The following is a 20,335-nucleotide window of genomic DNA, read 5'->3' as shown; positions in this document are numbered from 1 at the left end:
ATTTCCTATTCTTTGCCACCACAAAAAAAAAACAGACAAAAATGTTTTTGTACATGTGGGTCCTTTTTCTTTTTTTATGATCTTTTTGGGATAAAAACCTAATAGTGGTATTGCTGGGTCAAAGGGTATATGCACAGCTTTATAGCCCTTTGGTCATAGTTCCAAATTACTCAGGTTGGAGCCTTTTCTACGGAATACTTTTGTGACACTATATTTAAACACTGATTTTTAAAGAATGGCATTTTATTTTCTGTAGCAAAGTCTCAGGAAAAAATACTTATTTTATTTGGAAACAATTTTCCTTTGGAGGTAAAGAAATCTCTGGGGGGTAACAATGGGAACAACTGAGAGTTCTTTCACATATACCCTGGGTTAGTCAGAAAGAATGTAGTTAGCACATTCTAACAATTTGAAGTCTCATTAGTTGATGCTCATTTTTGTACTAACTAAGCTAGGTGGCACAGCAGATAGAGCATTAGGCCTGGAGTCAGGAATACCTGAGTTCAAATTCAGCTTCAGACACTTACTAGCTATGTGACCCTGAGCAAGTCTCTCTTAACTTCTGTTTGTCTCAGTTTCCTCATTTGTAAAATGGAGATAATGATATCACCTCTTCCTCCCAGTATTGTTGTGAAGATCAAATGAGATAATAATTGCAAAGTGCCTGGCACATAATAAGTGCTATATAAATGTGTTGGGGCTTTTTTCTTTCACCTACTTGTCCTTCTTGTGGTCACAGGACAGTATTTTTGCTTTCTGGTGAGGGTTTCTAAAGAATAACAAGGGGTTTTAATGAAGTCTGTCATACATGGTATGATGAAACTAAGTATGGCATATGCACTAAATTGGATTTGCCTGTGTTATCCAATCTCTTAAGGAAATAAATTAGTTAATATGAAGCCCTATTGTGCTGTGACTAGAGTCTGAAGCTTATTAAAGATTAATTGTTGTAGGGGCAGCTAGATGGTGCAGTGGTTAAAGCACCGGCCCTGGATTCAGGAGTACCTGAGTTCAAATCCAGCCTCAGACACTTGACACTTACTAGCTGTGTGACCCTGGGCAAGTCACTTAACCCCCATTGCCCTGCGAAAACAAAACAAAACAAACAAAAGATTAATTGTTGCTATGTACTGCATGGGGTTAACCAGGACTAATTTCCTTAGTCTATGTGACACCAGTTCAATTTTTGTAGAAGCCCTGGAACCCTATCCCTGCATTTCCTTTGTTGTGAATAAAGCTGGTTGAATTCCCTAGTGTTAAATACCAATGGTCCAAGGGAGAAGAAGGGTGATTATTGACTTTTAGATATGATATTGGAGCTGAACTGATATCCCACTAAATTATATTGGGGGAGGGTTGGAAGCATATAGTAGCCTATGGTAGCTACTTTTCCTAGGATTGGAAGATACTCAGATGAAATCCAATGTTTATTTCTTTTCTCACATGTTATCCTCTTTGACCTCTGTTGAATTTTATCCTGTTTACCATCCCCTCCTTCTTAATATGTTTCCTTAGTTTCAGAAGTACCATATTCAGCAAGTACATATCAACATTTCTCCTCCTACTTCCCTGATTATTCCTTCTCTTTCTCCTTTCCTGGTTTTTCTTCTTTTCATCTTAAAGGAATTGATACCCAGGGTTTTGACCTTGTTCTTCTTGTCTTCCTGATTTTCTCTGTAGATAGTCCTGTCCATTTCCATGGCTTCAATGATCATTTTTATAGAGCTGACTTCCAAAACTTTTGGACTCCAGATTCACATTTCCAACTGCCTTCTAGATCTTTTCACTTGAATGTCTTTGTGGCACCTCACACTCAAAATACATCAAAAATATAAATTCTAAGATTCTTTTTGATTTTCCATTTACCTAATCATCCCTATTCAAAATCTCCTTGTTATTTTTGCCCTTTTTTCTATAAAGAGAAAAATTAGTAGCAACCTAGACTCCTTCTCTTTTACTCCACATATCCAATCAGTTGCCAAATTGTATCTCTATCTCTACATCTCTAATATATGCCTCCTGTTCTCCACCCACACAGCTACCACTCTCTTTTAGGCTTTTCATTAGTACTCTCCTCTGTACTGTTGCGATAGTCTCCACACTGGACTTCCTGCCTCAAGTCTTTCCCCTCCTCAGTTCTACCTCCATACAGACACCAAAGAACAGGTTTGACCATGTTACTCCCCTACTCAATAAAGTCTAGTAACTCCCTATTATCTCCAGAATCAAACATAAACTTCTTTGCCCATCAAGACTCTTCACAACCTGGCTCCAGCCTTCCTTTTCAGCCTTATTATATGCTATTCTCCTCTGTGTTTTTTTCTTTCTTTCTTTTTTTTTAGGGAGGCAATTGGGGTTAGTTGACTTGCCCAGGGTCACACAGCTAGTAAGTGTCAAGTGTCTGAGGCTGGATTTGAACTCAGGTCATCCTGAATCCAGGGCCGGTGCTCTATCCACTGCACCACCTAGCTGCCCCTCCTCTATGTGTTTTATAGCTCAACCAAATCAGCCTCCTTGATAGTCCTTACACATGATACTCAATCTCCCTTTCATCTTTGTGCTTTTGTACTGTTTCCCCTCCCCTGCCCCCATTCCCGGCATGCCCTTCCTACTCACCTTTGCTTCTTAGATTCTTTGGTTTCCTTCAAAACTCAGGTCAAACAGTACCTTCTAGCCCCAACTATTAGTGTCTTTAACCACCCAACGTTCTTGTTTCTGTTTTACATTTGTTTTGTATATCCCTATATGTTATCTCTATGTGTCAGAATATAAACCCCTTGAAGGTAGGGATCATTTCACTTTTTTGTCTTTGTATTCCCAACAACTGGCACAATGCCTGGCATGATAATGATAACTTATGGCATATAATTATATAATGATTTAAGGTTTGCAAAGTGCTCTACAAATATTATGTCATTTTCACAACAACCTGGGGAGGTATGTGTTATTATTATCCCCAGTTGACAGATGAAGAAGCTGGGCTTCTAGAAGTGAAGTGACTTGCTTGGGGGGCAGGGGGTAACAGCTAATTAAGTATCTGAGTTTGGCTTTAGATTCAGGTTTTCATGCCTTGTGCCACCTAGCTAGCTGCCTGGTATATAGTAGGTACTTGATAAATGCTTGTTTGAATATAAACCTCCCACATTCGATGAGTTACCAAGACCTTTTGAATCTGACAAAGGTCTTGTATCCATTCCCTCCTCATGATCCTAATATGGCTCTTATCACCAAGTTTTTGGATTATTTTGCAATGGCCTCATAACTGATTTCTCTCTGCCTCTAGTTCTGTCCCTCCCATCCCCCCTCCCATGTCTTCCATGTGTCATACCCCTGCCAGATTCACATAATGCGCAGATCCGTTCATGGTACTTATCTGCTCAAAACTCTGCTCAGAAACTTTCATGGTTGCATGTTTCCTACCAAATAGTCTAAATTCCTTAGCCTGACAGTTTGTCCCTCCAGAATTTGGTTCCTCCCTATATTTCCAACTTTATCTCTCGGTGAGAACAAAATATTTGTGAACCCAAGGCAAAGTTAGAAAATTGTCCCCCTTGTGTGTTATTCTCCAATTTAATTCACTGTATGATGAATACTGGTATCCCATGGGGAATGGGATTTCTGGTATTACAAATATGTACATTTGTAGAAAGTAATATTTTTTAAAAGTAATATTAAAAAGTGTCCCTTTCTGTCTAATTCTCTTCATGAATATGTGATTCACTCCAGTCAACATGGACTCCTTGCTGCTTCTGCCTTTATAGTACTTCTCTACTTTTGTCTTTCCTTAGTCTTTCTCCTTATACCCCTCCTGCCATCTTCACTTTTTGAAATTCTGTCCATTTTTTTAATGAACAGATGCTTTATGAACAATGAAGCCTTCACTGGTCTTTTGGTTTTTAGATGTTATATAATCCCATGTTTCTCTCTCTTGCACTTATTCTTTTTTTTTTTTTTTTTTGCTGGGCAATGGGGGTTAATTGACTTGCCCAGGGTCACACAGCTAGTGTCAAGTTTCTGAGGCATGATTTGAACTCAGGTCCTCCTGAATCCAGGGAGGGTGCTTTATCTACTGTGCCACCTAGCTACCCCTGAACTTATTCCGAACTATAGGATTGTACATTGTATAGGTTTTCATCATTGTCTCTAAGTCATATTCCCCTTGATCTGTGAGTGTGGAGAACATTTTTAATTGTCTCATTTCACGGTGAAGTGTTTGGTACAGTACTTCATAAAAGATTCCTGAATGAATAAACCTTGTGGGTTACTTTGAGCCATTGAGCTCAAAGAGCCATAGATATATCCCCAGGAGTGATTATTTCCATAGATGGCTCAAGTTAGAAAGGGTCAAGTCAAAGATCATTCTAGTCCAAAATTTTGTCTCACAAAGCATCCTTTGGTGTTATCATTAAAACTTAGCAGTTTCTCTTTATAGCATATTCAAAGGTTAAGCTTTCATCCACCAAAGTCATTTAAATTAGGATGTCCAGGGTTGAGAAAAATAGGTTAGAGTCAAATGATTTTGTTTATGCCTTTTGTTTTCACATCACATTCCTTTCTTTAAAAAAAAAAATTCTATAGAGTCTTGGCCCTGGAGTTAGGAGGACCTGAGTTCAAATCCAGCCTCAGATACTTACTAGTTACGTGACCCTGAGCAAGTCACTTAACCCCGATTACCTCCAAAATTTTTTTTCTTTCTATTTGACATTCATTTTTTAAAATGTTGTTCCAAATTCTCTCCTTTCCTCCAGCTCCTCCCCCACTCATTGAGAAGATAAGCAATATAATATCAGTTATCCATGTGAACTCTTCCAAAACATATTTACATATTAGCCATATCACATTCCTTTCAGGTTATATCCCTCCCCTTGTCTTTACCCAGTGAGTCATCCCTAGTAACAAAGACTTAAAAAAAAGAATTAAGCATAACCAACCAGCACATTAATCCTATCTGGAAGGTTATGCAATATCACAATCTCATAGTCCTCTCCAGTTTGACTGTGAAGGAAGGGAGATGCATTTTCTTAACTATTTTCTGAGTCCAGGATTGGTCATTTTAATTACCCAGCAGTCAGTTTGTTTTTTTGTTTTTTGTTTTTTCAGGGCAATGAGGGTTAAGTGACTTGCCCAGGGTCACACAGCTAGTGTCAAGTGTCTGAGGTCAGATTTGAACTCAGGTCCTCCTGAATCCAGTGTCGGTGCTCTATCCACTGCATCACCTAGCTGCCCCTGCTTGATATTTTAAAAGAGATTTTTCAAATATCTTTTTTTAATTGAATCTTCATCTTTTTTCATTGTGGTTTAAGCTCAAGTTCACAGGGTTTGTTACCTTTGCACCTTGAGTTCCTCTGCCCTTTTGAATATATTGTTATATTTCTTCATTTTCTTGTAGGTGTAGAATCATTTTATGTTATTCAAATTTTCTTTTTATTTGAATGCCTTTTTCCAGGTCAACTGCATAATTTGTAGATTGTCTTTGGAATAGTTCATTTTAACCACTCTGTGCTTTGGGGCTTCACACATAGGGTTTTGTTCAGTTCAGTTTGGTATATATGTAGACAGGACCTTTCTGTTTTGAGCTCCCTGGGGCACATGAGTAGCTCTGGAACAAAAGTTAGGGACATTTTACTTACTTTTTCTTTAGCAAAATTACAAATTACTTTCCAGAATGATTGGACCAATTCATAACTTCAATAGTGTATTAGTATGCCTGCTTTCCCATAGCTTCATTTACTATTTCCATTTTTTATCTAATCTATTGACTAATTCACTAGGCATGAGATTGTTTTGATATGCATATCTCTTATTTTTAGTGACCTGGAGCTCTCCTTCATATTATTATTTGTTTGAAGTTATTTTTTGATAACTTTATGTTTTTATGGCAATTTTACTACTCCCTTTGTATCACCAGTACCCAACAGAGCCCCATATTTTAAATAAGGTCTTATTTAAGTCATAAGTCAAACTTTTCAATTTATCACAGTTTTTTATTTCTTCCTCCTACCTTATTTTTAAGAATGAGGATTTTTCTGAATAGCCGGACTGGTTTATTCATTTACCAAACATTGATTTAGCATTCAATACCTTGCTAGATGCTGAAGAGGATACAGATGTTAATTTGTTCTGAGGTGCTTCTAATTTAGTAATGGAAATATCAAATACTGTGTTGTATCATAGTAATACAGAATTGACACTATCAAATTAGTGCTTTAGAAAGATCAAAGCAGGGAAAGATTGAAAGCAGGTTGTCCCCAATGATTAAAAGTAGAGCCTTGAGGCAGCTAGGTGGCACAGTGGATAAAGTACCAGCCCTGAATTCAGAAGGACCTGAGTTCAACTCCTGCCTCAGACACTTGACACTTACTAGCTGTGTGACCCTGGGCAAGTCACTTAACCCTCATTGCCCCACAAAGGGGAAAAAAACGGTAGAGCCTCCTTGGAGACCCAGACATACTATATTGTAGTCTCAGTAAAAAGTGGCCTTCTGCGTCTAGAATATGAGTTTATTTTATAAATAAGAACACAATAATATACTAGAAAGTCAAACAGTCCTTTTGAAACTTAAGTAGTTAAAGCCCTTTGGATGGAGTACAAGATGGATCCATTTTATAGTGAATGCTGCTCTCTGCTGAATGCTGTTAAAGTAGGGATGTCCCAAAGTATGTGTATGTGTGTGTGTGTGTGTGTGTGTGTGTGTGTGTGTACATATTCAGATATATGGAGAGGTAAAGAGAGAGAGAGTCAGTCTATGAGTATTGAAATAAGCAAAAAGATAAGCCTAAATGAGTTTGTTCATACATAGACTTGAACTTTAAGTTGGGGTCCTTTGAACTGACTTCTCATTTGTAATAAGAGATTTTTGGAAACATACAATCATCATTTCATTTTTTAAACTATAGAATGGTCATCAGCAATTGCAGAACTCTCTTTAGGTTTCCTATTTTATCTTAGTGACATTCTCTTCTGTGAAAACAATTCCAGTGTCACTCATTAAGAGACATAAAGTCACCAAGGAGCAGGCTTGGTGGGTTCCCCACTTTTATAATCATATATCCACAGACTTCCAGTTTAAACAAAGTTTCTGCTAAGCATTTCCCACTTAGTTCTTTTTTTTTTGGCAGGGCAATGATGGTTAAGTGACTTGCCCAGCTAGTATGTGTCAAGTGTCTAAGGTCGGATTTGAACTCAGGTACTCCTGAATCCAGGGCCAGTGCTTTATCCACTGCACCACCTAGCTGCCCTTTCCACTTAGTTCTAATGGTTTTTTGGGTAGGATTTCTCAAGTAAATAATTATATGTTCAGTATGTACAGGAAACAGTAATATAGTGATTGATGTGCTAATTTCTAACTTATGGCTTCTCAAAATTGGTCAGCAGGGAATTTGAACATTGATTATGTCACTTCTGCACTCCCTTTAGCCCTGGGAAACAGTTTGGCATATTAGAGAGAGCCATTGGATGAGAAATCGAGTTTGGATCTTATCTCAGATACTAGTCATTCAATTGCTCTGTTGTTTTTCCTTCATTTTCAAAGAGGATCAATGACATCACAGGGAGCTATCTTGACTTGTACATGAATTGGATTTAAGTGAGGCAGAGTTGTACAAAGTCGTCAGACTCAATTTCTCTTCCAGAGTCATCAAAGTCCAGTGGCAAGGCAAAAGTCAGTATTACTCTTTGACATTACCTACTTCACCAGGTTTTGTTAAAAGAGTGCTTTGTGAACCTTAAGGCATTTGAAAGGTTCAATGTGAATTATTACGTGCATACCAGTGATATCAAGTTATTTGGAAGCACAAGGATACTTTACAGTCTGTCAGGGCATTCTAGGTACTATGTGATACCTCTAGTTACTATTTAATTAGGCAATGTGATGCAGTAGCAGGAACATTTTGCTTGGAGCTGGAGGCCTGTGTTCTGATTCTTCTCTGCTGTGTAACCTGAGTAAAGTCAGTCATTTTTCTTCTTTGGGCCATCAGTTCTTCCATTTCTTCATCTGTAAAAGAGATTTGGACCAGATAGTCCCTAAGGTCCCAGTTTTAACAAGCTATGAGGGTATTTGTATTTGTTAGGCATTTGTATCACATTGGGGAAGATTGTTGTTGTTGTCTGTCCTTTGTTCTTCAGGAGGACCATGATATCCAGAGGTGATGTCATAACTTGCAGTGAATTGGACTTAAGTGAGGGAGGGCTATGCAAAGTCATCAGCCTTACTCTCTCCTCCAGAGCCATCTGGGTCCAGTGGAAAGATATACTATTGGGATGACTGGAGATGGCCCTGGTTGCTTGAGGCAATCTGGGTTAACTGACTTGCCCAGGGTCACACAGCTAGTAAGTGTGATGTGTCTGAGCCAGGATTTGAACTCACATCCTCCTGACTTCAAGACCAATGCTCTACCCACTGCACCACCTAACTGCCCCTAGGGAAGATAGATACTAAGTCTCTGGCAAACTTAGGGGTGGTACTCTAACCTACAGAAATTCCACATAAGCCAGATTTCAATTCAATGATAGAATTCACCCTTTTGCCATTTTCTTGTTCCTTATCTCTATATCCCTTTTAAATGAGGAGTTTCTTGGTAGAAAAAAGCTGTGTAGTGCCTGCTCATTGAGGACTTTCATAGAAGAAATAATGTAATAAAAAAAATAACTGGCCTTTCAGTAATGTACATTTTTACTTTCTGTATGGTAGCTAGAGAATTGTGCTATTACAGGAAAAAGGTAAATTTAAAAATAAAACTTTTGGGAATCAGAGAAGATGTAATGTAAGAAAAGCAATGGAGGAAAAGGTAAAGATGAGGAAGAAGTGGTATTATGTGGTTCCTTCAAGCTAACTGAAGTGGTGTTTTACTTCCCTTCTGCAAATAGTTTCCTAAACAAAATCTTTCTCAGCTTTTATCTTTTATGGAAATGGCAGCCGAAAGCAGGAATATATCCAAAAATATCTAGACAGACTGTAGCTTTGGACAGACTCTAATAAGATGAAGTTCATTATGGATAAATGTCAAGTCATATGTTGTTATTGTTATTCAGTTGTGTCTGACTCTTCATGACCCCATGGACCATAGCATACCAATTTTTTCTGTAAAGTTTTCTTGGCAAAGATATTAGAGTAGTTTGCTATTTCCTTTCCCAGTGGATTAAGGCTAATTAGATTAGAGATTAAGTGATTTGCCCAGGGTCATACAGCTAGTAAGTGTCTGAGGCCAGATTTGAATTTAGGTCTTTCTGAATCCAGGCCCATCATGCTGTTCACTGAGCCACCTAGCTGTCTCTTAGGTACAAAACAATCAATTTCCTAAATATAAAAAGAAAGCACGGCTAGGTAGATGTTCTGAAAAAGGTTAGGAGACTTTATTATACAACAAACACTAGAAGTCAGCAGTGTGATATGGCTGCTTCATTAACTGATGAATAGGCATTTTTTAAAGTACCTACTGTCTAGTAGGCATTTTAGTAGGTCCTTGGGATACAAATTTTAAAAAAAAAAGGTGGTGCTCTCTGGGATTGTATTAAACAGAGCCTCCCTCTGTACCCTGACCTCATCAGACATCCTCTGAAGTACTGTGCTCAGTTCTGGGTGCAAGACATTCATAAATCAGAGCATCCAGGGGCAGGCAGGGCCTGGAAACTATTTCATGTGAAGATCCTTTAAAGGACTGGACATATTTAGTCTACAGAAGAGTACATGGAACATGGGACAAGGGAACATGAAGGCCATCTTCTAGTATCTTAAGAGCAGTCATGCAGAAGGAGGAATTAGACTTATTCCCTTTGGCCTGAGAGGGAGCAGTGGGCAGTGTCAGGAGTAATTTACTAATGATTGGAACTGTCCAAAAGTGGGATCAACTGCCTTGGGAAGTGGTGAACTCTCCCTCCTTGGAGATCTTCAAGCAGATGCAGGACGACTTCTTGCAGAGGATATTATAGTGGCAATTCCTTCCATGCATGGGTTGGATCAGATGATCACTGAAGTCCCTTCCAATTCACAAATTATGTGATTCTGTGATTAGCCGCTTAGTGGTACCGAATGAATGCAATTGTTTTGAAATGGTTTAAAGGGGAAAAAAAGTTAATCTCCCTGATGATTTAATATTTATTTCAGGAGTTCTTCACGCTTGTCAGTGATCTTCAGATAGTGCTGATGGAAAGCAAGTGAAATTGCAGACTTATCAGATTGGAGAAATAATAACCCTGGTTCCTAACTGCAGAAAAGTACCTGGATTTAATTTTCAGAAGTACTGTTTATAATAATGCTTCACTGAATCATAAACTTTAGAATTGAAAAGGACCCCAGCAGTATCTAGTCCAAACCTACACCTGAAAGGAATCTCTGCTCTAACATAATCAGGCTCTGCATGAACACCTCCAATGACATCACCTCCTGAGGCAGTCCCATTTGGACAGATCTAATTGTTAGGAAGCTTTTGCTGATGTTAGCCTCAATTGACTGCTTAGCAACTTCTACCATTTGTTCCTGGTGCTTTCCTCTGGGGCTAAACAGAACAAATCTAATACTTCTTGCACATGACAGCCCTTCAAATACTTGAACATAGACTAGGATCCTCTCTTCCAGGCTAAATATTCTTAGTCCCTTCAGTGTGTCCTCAGAGGATATGAACTTAAGCCCCTTAAACCATCTTGGTTATCTGTCATTGTATGCTCAGTGGAGCCCGAAACTGAACCAGTGTCCTAGATGTTGTCTGACTAGCACAGAGTGAAAAAGGGTCACCACCTCCTCCTTTTTGGAAGCCATGTCTCTCTTGATGCAGGCCAAATCTGAAATAACTTTTTTTTTTTTGCCTGTCACACCACACTGTTGAATCATATTGACTCTACAGTCCATGAAAATTCTCATTTCTTTGTCAGACTGCTTTCTAACTAAGCTTCTCCCATTTTGTGATTTTGGTGTTACTCTTTTGAACCCAAGTATAGGACTTGACATTTATCCCTACTGAATTTCATCTCATTAGATTCAACCTAATGTGTGTGTGTATATATATATGTACATGTCACACACACACACACACACCCCACATCTTGCAACTTTAGAAAGGACAGAAAAAAAAATATATATATATATATGTAGGCATTGAAAAGAGACATCTTTTTGTAGTAGAATTTTAGCATTCTTAAGTATTATGTTTACATATGTATGGTCTTCTTTTAAGTGTATTCTTGAATCTACTTATTCAAACCAATTTAACATTGTAAAAACCTAATGTTGTTGGCTTTTATTTTGTTATATTTTTTCCTACCAGTTACCCCAAAGTGTCATGTGGCTTATTTATTTATTTACTTACTCACTTATTTGTTTATTTGTTTGTTTATTTTGGTGAGGCAGTTGAGGTTAAGTGACTTGCTCAGGGTCACACAGCTAGTAAGTGTTAAGTGTCAGAGGCTGAATTTGAACTCAGGTACTCCTGAATCCAGGGCCGGTGCCTTATCCACTGTGCCATCTAGCTGCCCCACATGTGGCATATTTATTAGAAAGTATCCTCCAAAGTCCTTTCCAGCTCCAAATTGATAATCTTGTGATCACTGACATATTGGAAAGTGCTCTTTATTCTTACTTACCAGCCTGTGAATCATAGTATTCAGAAATTCTTAATGGGCTAGCCATTTATATTAAAGTACCATCTTGATCTGACTGATCAGAAAGGAGAAAGTATTGATTGAAATGATGATTAAAATGGAATTGGCAAATATTATGTTTCTTTGAATGTTTAATATTTTCTGGTTATTGTTTTCAGATGAGAAGAAGCAGATGGTTGCTAATGTGGAGAAACAGCTAGAAGAAGCAAAGGAACTGGTAAGTAGAATGTGGTTATTAGAATATGTGGTTGTCAATAGTGGATGAAATGTCTTAGGAATTTTTCTCCTGTTTTTTAACTCTTGAGGCAGAAGGAAGAACAAGTTGATTGGTCTTTTAATATAAAATAATTCATGCCTTGGAAAAGTGAAGATTTGACCCCTTTTTATCAATTACAAAATATTTACTCATGGCCTGCAATTTACAATACCTTGTTAGATGATGGGGAGAAATTGTAAGATCTCTGTTATCTACAGAAATACCTACATTTTTCCACAGTAAGATATTACTTATTTAGAATGGATCCTGAATTTTTGGATAAGAGAATTTCCCTTAGAGTCAAGTATTTGACCCTTTACACACCAAACCATTTTATTTTAATTTTTAATGGGAATTTTCCTAATATATATTATTTATATCCTTGCTTTATTAAACAGAGGATATGGACCCTAATTTAACACTTTCTTGTTAACATAATCATGTGCTGGAAATACAAATGCATGTATGGTTGAGATAAGACATGGGGCTTGAATAACTTAGCCTGACATTTTACTACTGTAGATCATTGAATCTTACTGGTTTGTGTGCCTTTAGCATGATACCTTGATACCCTCAGGGGTCATTGAGGGAGGTTGGCTGTTTTGACCTAACCTGCCCCTCCTTGAAGTTCAAGATTCCTTATGTCTTACATCAAGCGCTGTGCTATTGAGGTGCAAAGCTGTTCCATCTTTTGGCTTTCCTTTGCTGAATCTCTTCTCTGCTGTAAGATTGTCTGCTGCTTGCCATCCCCTTCCCTGCTTTTAATCTTTGCCAGCCACTGCTGCTTTTAATCTCTACTGATTCAGCTGTCTCCTGCTCTCTTCCCTTTTCTCTCTGCTTTTCTTCTTTCTGTCTCCTGTGGCTCTCCCCTGCTTCTTGGCTTTCTAGCAAAAAGGCTGCTCCCCTTTCTAGGCATCATCTGCTAATCAGAGTGCTCCATTCCTTCTGGTTGGCAAACTGACCCAGACTGCTGTGCATCAGGTGTAACTGTCAGATTAGCATCTCTTCTCAGCTGTTTTTATTGTTGCTTAGCTCTTAGGAGTGGCTTTTTCCCCCTTCCATCAACAACATTGTGTGTTTTGTGGTAGGGAGTCATTGTACTATGGTTTTGGAGTTGTTCCAGAGACTTGAGGATGCTGGAATACTAGTCCCTATCTCACAAGTTTGTTTTTTTTTAATGCAAAATGTTTTCATATGAAGAAATATAGAGTTTCTGTCGTCAAGTAGCTTATAATCTCTTTTTGGTTTTAGAGATTTCTGCAGATTTGCCAGATGATTTTATTTTAAAAAGATTACAAATAATCTGTTCTTTTGGTTCAATTTTATAAAGAAAAATGGTTCATCTATAGATAGCATTTTAGGGCTTGAAAGGTACTTTGCCCTAAAACCCATTTCCTTCTTATGTGGGGAAGGTATGTAAGGATTATTATTCCCATTTGTAGATAAGAAAACTGAGGTTTAGAGAGCTGAGTTGATTTGCCCATTATCATTCGCCTGCTATCAGAAGTAAGCCTTGCTCTGATTTTTTTGGGTTTTGAGTTGTTTGGTTTTTTTTCCTGCCTCATATATGTACAACTTGGGCTGTATATTTTTGGCCTTTAATTTTCCTGATATTTGGGCTAATAGGTACTTCAAACAACAAAATGTTTCTCTTTTGAGATGAAGCTATCTAATGAAGAAAATTTGGATGTTCATAAGAAACTCCTTAATTTTTTTTAAAAGAAAATGAATTAGGACTGGCATACTTCAAGAAGCTATATGGTGTTCTTTCCTTTTACTACTCCATAATTTAATAGATCATCTTAGAAGCTGTTTAGAGCAAAAAACTCATCATGATGTGGGAAATCTGATGATGAGTCTTTCTGAACTATGGTCCATCCCTGGGTCCATACTTGAAGCCTTGGTGTAGGACCTGCCAAGTCTTGTAATTTACTACAATGAATAATCACAGTAGCTAACATTTTTATTGCACTTCAAGGTTTGCAAATAGCACATATGTTATCTTGTTAGAGCCTCACAACTACTTTGGAAGGCAGGTGCTAAAGGTATTATTATTCTCATTTAAATAGATGAGGAAACTGAGTTTCAGAGAGGTCTAATGACTTGCCTATAATCACACAGCTATTAAGTGTCTGAGGTGAGTTTTGTGTGCAGGGCCTGTAGGACTCCAAAGCCAGTGTGCTTTGCACTATACCGCATTACCTCTTAGAGGAGTAGGATTTGAGTGGTGGACAGACAAATCATGCACATTTGTGCCACTTAGCACCAATTTCTTACTATTTAAAAGTAATAAGAGATAAATTCTTACTGCCAACACCAGTAATAATAATAATAATAACAATAATAATAGTTTTGTTTTTGTTTTTTTTGTTTGTTTTTAGTGAGGCATTTGGGGTTAAGTGACTTGCCCAGGGTCAGACAGCTAGTAAGTGTTAAGTGTCTGAGGCCGGATTTGAACTCAGGTACTCCTGACTCCAGGGCTGGTGCTCTATCCACTTCGCCACCTAGCTGCCCCAATAACAATAATAATAGTAACAGTAATAACATGTTAAGGTTTGCAAAGCACTTTGTACAAGTTCCCCATTGATTGTGTTGGATAGAAATGCAATCAAGTTTCAGAAAGTTTGATATTATTGTCAGAACGACTAGATATTGTGTGATCTTGAATTGAAATATTGAAAATGGAAAGGAATAGCATTGTGATATTATGCCTGGATCCTACTTTATATTCCAAATGCTTTAAAATACACTATAAATAACTCAAACTTCTGTATCTGAAAGATCTAATTTTCATAGGAATTTACCTGCCAGTTCTAAAAACCTATTTGCATCTATTACTTCCCCTCTTTATTCCCAAATGATCCAAGGGGTTCATGAACTTATGCAGGGATGTGGGCCAGAACCACCTCTAATGTGGCTAGCATCAATAGTAATCTTCAGAGGCAGTTTCTGACAACTGTCAGAAGGAAGGGGAGGAAATGAAGGGATTAACAGTTTGAGTTAAGTAATGGATCCCATTTTCTGCCACTTTTGCCAGTTTCTCCATACTGCTGGGTAAGTCAAGACTAGGAAACAGGAACCTAGTTGCTGAATTAATCACCAGATTACTCCAAAGACTTTTAAAGTAACAATTGCTTTTATAGCATTAAAAGATCTATTTTGTCATGGAAAGATTTTTAGCAAGGTAAAACAGAAGACACTTATGTTTTGTGCTACTTCTTGAATAAGTACCTTTTGGAGAAAAAATAATCTCACCCTTATCATGAAATAGCTATGTCAATCTTGGACAAATCCCTTAACAATTCTGGATCTGTTTTTTTTATATTTTAAAATCAAGGCATTGAATTAGAGGTCCCTTCTATCTCCCAAATCCTTTGATTCTACTACAGTCATCAAATGATTTTTTTCCTCTTTTGTTATTAGCTTGAACAGATGGACCTGGAAGTTCGAGAGATCCCTCCACAGAGCAGAGGCATGTATACCAGCAGAATGAGGAGCTACAAGCAAGAAATGGGAAAACTTGAAACAGATTTTGTGAGTCAAACTCTACTCGTAGTCATATTTATAGGACTTTGTCCTGAATTTCTCACTTCTGATTTTTTCATTATTTCCCATTTTAAATGGATAGAACTCACTTGTTTATTTAAAATTTTGTTTAAGGAATCTAAGGCTATCTTTTGGCTAGCAATGGAGTTTCAAATAAGCTAGATCAGTAAGTAATTCAAACATGGGTCCAAATTCTGAGTTCCATTATTCCCAAATAATATATACTGAGCATTGTGAATGACTAGATTCTTAAAAGAATTTATAAATCATATTATAAATCATAGTCCCTGACCTTAAGGATTTCAGTTTGTCCTCTTCCCTCAAATAAGTTTCTTTCATTTGGGAGAGAAAGAAGATTAAAATGAATTTTTTCCTGTTAATTTAAAAAAAAATTTAAATTTCTTATTAAATTTCTTTATAACATTGATCTTTCTCTTTCTATGATTCTGATTTAATATCTTTAAATTTAAGCATATATGCTATTTACTATGGTTTAGTTTTAGGTATTGAAAGAGTAAAACTAGTACTGTCCTATTCATTTTAAATAGAAAGTAATCCTTTATATTAGGCACAAATTCATGAAAGAAATTGAATTTCTTAGCTTTCTGAAAACACATAGACTCTCGAAAACTGGGAGAGAAGAGCCCGAGCTTTATCCCCAGCCACACTGTGATGATGTGACTATGATGCTAACAAAGGGCTCTGCTTTCCTTAGCCTTTAGAGAAGGGAAAGGAAAGTGATGACTCTCAGGAGGCAGTGTTGGTACTGAGTTCTGAAACCAGAATACTGTTCTGTCTCTTGGAGATGACATGCATAATAGAAAAAGTACTTGCATTAATTTAGATGGTAAAACAACAACAAAATAAAACCCCGAGTTCCAGTGAAGGCTCGGTCACATATGAGCCATTTGTCTTTAGGGAAATCACTTAATCTTAATTACCAGTAATTTCTTCAGCAAAAATAGGAATAATAACCTTTCTTTCCTCACAAGGTTCTTTTGAAGATCACACAGGTATTTCTTACTGACTGGAGGTGAGGTGAAATGACTTTTCCTTTTGAATATCTCAAAGCCTTCCTTAGATGTGATGTTATTTGGATGAACATGGTCATATAGTCAAGGGCATTATAATATTGTCCAGTGGCCTGCTGTGGTAGCTCTACTCAGGGACAAAAATAATTAGACTTAACATAACCTATCAGGTGGAGGTAAAAGGTGAAAAGTAGAAAACAGCTATTTATGTATTCACTTCTTTCTTTGAACAAAATTGTCCCATATAGAAGAATCAAGTACTACTTTTAATTAGGATGTAAAATTACCATCCAGATCATTTGCATGTACAAATAGAGGAACCGAGTTGTCAGTATAGAGACCTCTTCTAATTTGGGGCATGCAGTGGGGAGGAGAAGGGTTAGACTATATTTTCTAATGCGTTTTAGCTAGTCAGTGCTAGAGAAGAAGATATTCTGCTCTAGTGTCCTAGCTTCAAGCCCAGGGATCTGGAAATGAATATTCATTAACATTGATTAACTATAAAAGGAAGAAGAAAAAGAGTAATGGTAACAAGGTAGTATTATTGGATTATTCCCTGTCCTATGTATAGTTCTTCTTTTCTGATGGTGTCTTTTTTTTTTTTTAATTTCCTTTTTGCCTGGGATGTACCTTACCATCCCATCTCTCTTCTATCCCCTTGCCCTATTGAATTCCAACTTAGTCTTTAAAGCCCACTTCAATACCTTCTCCAAGAAGTCTTCCCCAGTCTGAAATATATGTATCCTCCCCTCCCCCAAACATCACAGAGGATCTTATTTTGCACCTCTCTAATGAGGTGCATTATTTTGTATTCTGGCTCTTGGTGGTTTGCTTATTTTGAGGGCAGGGGACTATCTACCCTAATGTTTAGCACTGTGTTCTGTCCATATCAGAAACATACTAAATTTTTTGAAGGGCTAATACCATGAGGATGACCTATTGAGAAGACATTGGGGGAAAAAAACCCTAACCTTTGAATAGTGTCATGCCACAGAATTAATTAAAATACAAATAATCACAATAAGGGTTGGACACCTCTGCAAAGAAAGTAGGATGAATTCTTAAGCCATAAAGCAGAGAGGTCCAGGGAGAGCACAATATTAGCCACCCCAAAGTACAGGTTTCCTTTTGCTTTGTCCCAACCTGAGCACATAACGGTATCACTTTTCTGAGCTCCCATTCCACATCTCCAGCTATGTGCTGGACACTTTGTCTTAGGCGGATGGGTAGGCAAATAATTTATCATGTCCAGTTAGACAATACACATTATATTAAGTACTTATTATGTTCCAGACTGTGTGCTAAGCGCTAGGAAAAAAAAAAAGTAAAAAACCAGTCCCTTCCTTCAGTGAGCTCATATTCTGATGGAGACAACATGCAAATAACCATGGACAAACAAGGGGTATACAGGATAAATGGGAGGTAATCTCAGAGGGAAGGCACTAGCAAGGTTTAGATTGATGAAGGGACTGGGAAAGGCCTCTTGAAGAAGGGAAATTTTGCTTTGAGTCTCCAAGGAGGCCGGAGAAGGCAGGAGGCAGAAGTGAGAAAGGAGAGCATTTCGTGCATGGAGAACAGCTAGTGCTAAGGCATGGAGCTAGGCAGTACATTGTAGTGGATGAGGAACAGCAAGGAGTCCATTGTTGCTAGATCATAGAGTATGCAGGGGGGAGCAGAGCCTAGGAAGAATGGAAAGGTAGGAAGATTCTGTAGGGCTTTAAAAACCAAGCAAATTTTTTATTTGATCTTGGAGGCATTAGGAGGCTACCCGGAGTTTGAAACCTAGCAGTTACCTTCCACTGTTTGCCTTTCTTCACCCCGTTCCCCACCCCCGCCCCCAACCCCTTTTAATTCCATCTCTTGAATCTCTCACATTTATCCCCTTATTTCCACTGGAATCCCATGGCCTGCCTGTTAGTTCAGGCCCTCAGCACCCCTCACCTGCACCAATGTAATAGACTCATAATTGGGCTCCCTGGTTCTCATCAATCCTTTCTTCAGTCCGGCCTCTATCCAGCTGCAAAACCAATATCCCTAAATCACAGTTATGATCATGCCACTCTCCTGCTCATATTCAAATGCCTCTAGAATAAGATACAAACTCCTCTAGGGGGCAGTTAAAGCCCTCATAATCGATTTTCAATTGATCTTCATAGATTCCATATTCTCCCAACCCCAACCCTCATATACTCTATATTCTACCCAATCAACTAATTAGTCAATCAACAAGCATTCGTTAAGCATGTATTAATGTTTTAGGCATTTCTGTTCTTTGCCTCTGTTAAGGCTGTCCTCATTCCTCCCCTCCAACTTCTGGAATCTCTCCCTCCATTCCAAACTCAGTTCAAATGCCACTTTTTATACAAGGCCTTTCCTAATTTCCATTCCTCCACTACTGCCATTGCTCTCCCACCTCATTTGTATTTACTTGGTATGTATTTAGTGTTTACTTATTTGCATACATATTGTTTTCCCTGTCCTTAAAAGCAGAGTCTGTATGGTTTTGCCTTTATATCCTCAGTCTCTGTCATAGTGCCTTGTTCATATTAGATAGCTAATAAATGATTGTTGAAATGTATTGGAATGCTGTAGCATTGCTAGAAAATTTTGAGTACTAAACAAAATGTCAGAAAGTGCCCCTTCCCCCATTAAAGCACTGTTAAATGCAAAATCTGAATTTTTCCAGCCTTATTGTAGTTCTTGATATTTATACCAAACAAAGAGACAAAAAGATGTTATACCTCTTTCCTCTAGCTGACCAGAGCCATATGAATAACTAACACTCAAAATCTGATCCTTAGCATTCTACAACTTTAAAGGCTTTAGCTTAAAAAAAAAGTAAAGATCTTATAAAATGTAATGTGTGAGGAGCTCTAGATAGTTCTGGTAACATTCTCTAAATATCCCTTGTTGAATTAACTCAAATTTGCATTAGTAGGGAGAGAGATATCACTGAAACTTCCATACTATAATTTTCAGATTGGTTGGGTCTGCTCAGCCTCTGAGCTTTTAAGCCCTATAATGACTGTAGACAGTAGTGGTAGTAGTGGTGGTGGTGGTGATAGTAGTACCACAGTACCACTTGTGTGTAAGGAAGAACAGTTATGATACAGTTTCATAGTATTAGAGCCTGGAAAGAACCACAAAGATCATTTAGCCCAACGTCCTGATTAACAAGGTGAAAGAAAACATACCCAGAAGTGATAACCCTCATTTTGAAGTTAAATGGCTTGGCTAAGATCTCTTTTCCTCAATGTACTTCATAATTCACTAGGTTTTAGCCATTGGCTCATGCTTCTTTTTTTTGTTTTGTTTTGTTTTTGTTTTTTTGGCGGGGCAACGGGGGTTAAGTGACTTGCCGAGGGTCACACAGCTAGTAAGTGTCAAGTGTCTGAGGCCGGATTTGAACTCAGGTACTCCTGAATCCAGGGCCGGTGCTTTATCCACTGCACCACCTAGCCGCCCCCTGGCTCATGCTTCTTTAAGAGAACAGAACTGAGGTTTTTTGTGACTTAAGAAGTGAGGTCGTAGAACTACTTAGCTGTATAATATTTTATAACTGTTGGCTAATATTTGGAAATGGTATATTTGTTATTGGCTGGTTTCTTTAGTTATTGCTTTTCATTTTCTCATCTGTTCAGATCTGATTAGCAAGTTATTCTTGGATAAATGCCTCGACCTGCGAAAGTTGTCCTAAAGAGTAAATTATGATAGCTAGCATTTTATAGACAGAGCATAGAGGTTTTTAATTAAATTATCTGCCCACCTTGGAATAGACAGTATAATTGGACAAATTATTGTTATAAGTTGTTAATATAGTCAATGAATTCAACAAGAACTTATTTTGCGTATAATCTCTTCTAGACACTCTCCTAGTGCTATACATTAAAAGACAAAAATTAAACAGTCT

The 20,335-nt window shown here is 37.8% G+C and overlaps 1 protein-coding gene across 4 annotated transcripts in view; it reads left to right on the top strand.

The window, feature by feature from the left end:
• VTI1A (vesicle transport through interaction with t-SNAREs 1A) overlaps window positions 1-20,335 on the top strand; it is a 416,764-nt gene that overhangs the window by 4,442 nt on the left and 391,987 nt on the right. For all 4 annotated transcript variants that reach the window (XM_043983904.1, XM_043983902.1, XM_043983903.1 and 1 more), the window contains exons 2-3: window positions 11,751-11,809; window positions 15,272-15,382. In XM_043983904.1, coding sequence (XP_043839839.1) covers window positions 11,751-11,809; window positions 15,272-15,382 — 170 coding nt within the window. The remainder of the gene's footprint in view (window positions 1-11,750; window positions 11,810-15,271; window positions 15,383-20,335) is intronic.

This window comes from Dromiciops gliroides, chromosome 2 (assembly GCF_019393635.1).
Source record: "Dromiciops gliroides isolate mDroGli1 chromosome 2, mDroGli1.pri, whole genome shotgun sequence".
Taxonomy (NCBI): Eukaryota; Metazoa; Chordata; class Mammalia; order Microbiotheria; family Microbiotheriidae; genus Dromiciops; species Dromiciops gliroides.
The sequence above is the reverse complement of the archived record's forward strand: the minus strand, read 5'-3'. Positions and strand labels throughout refer to the sequence as shown.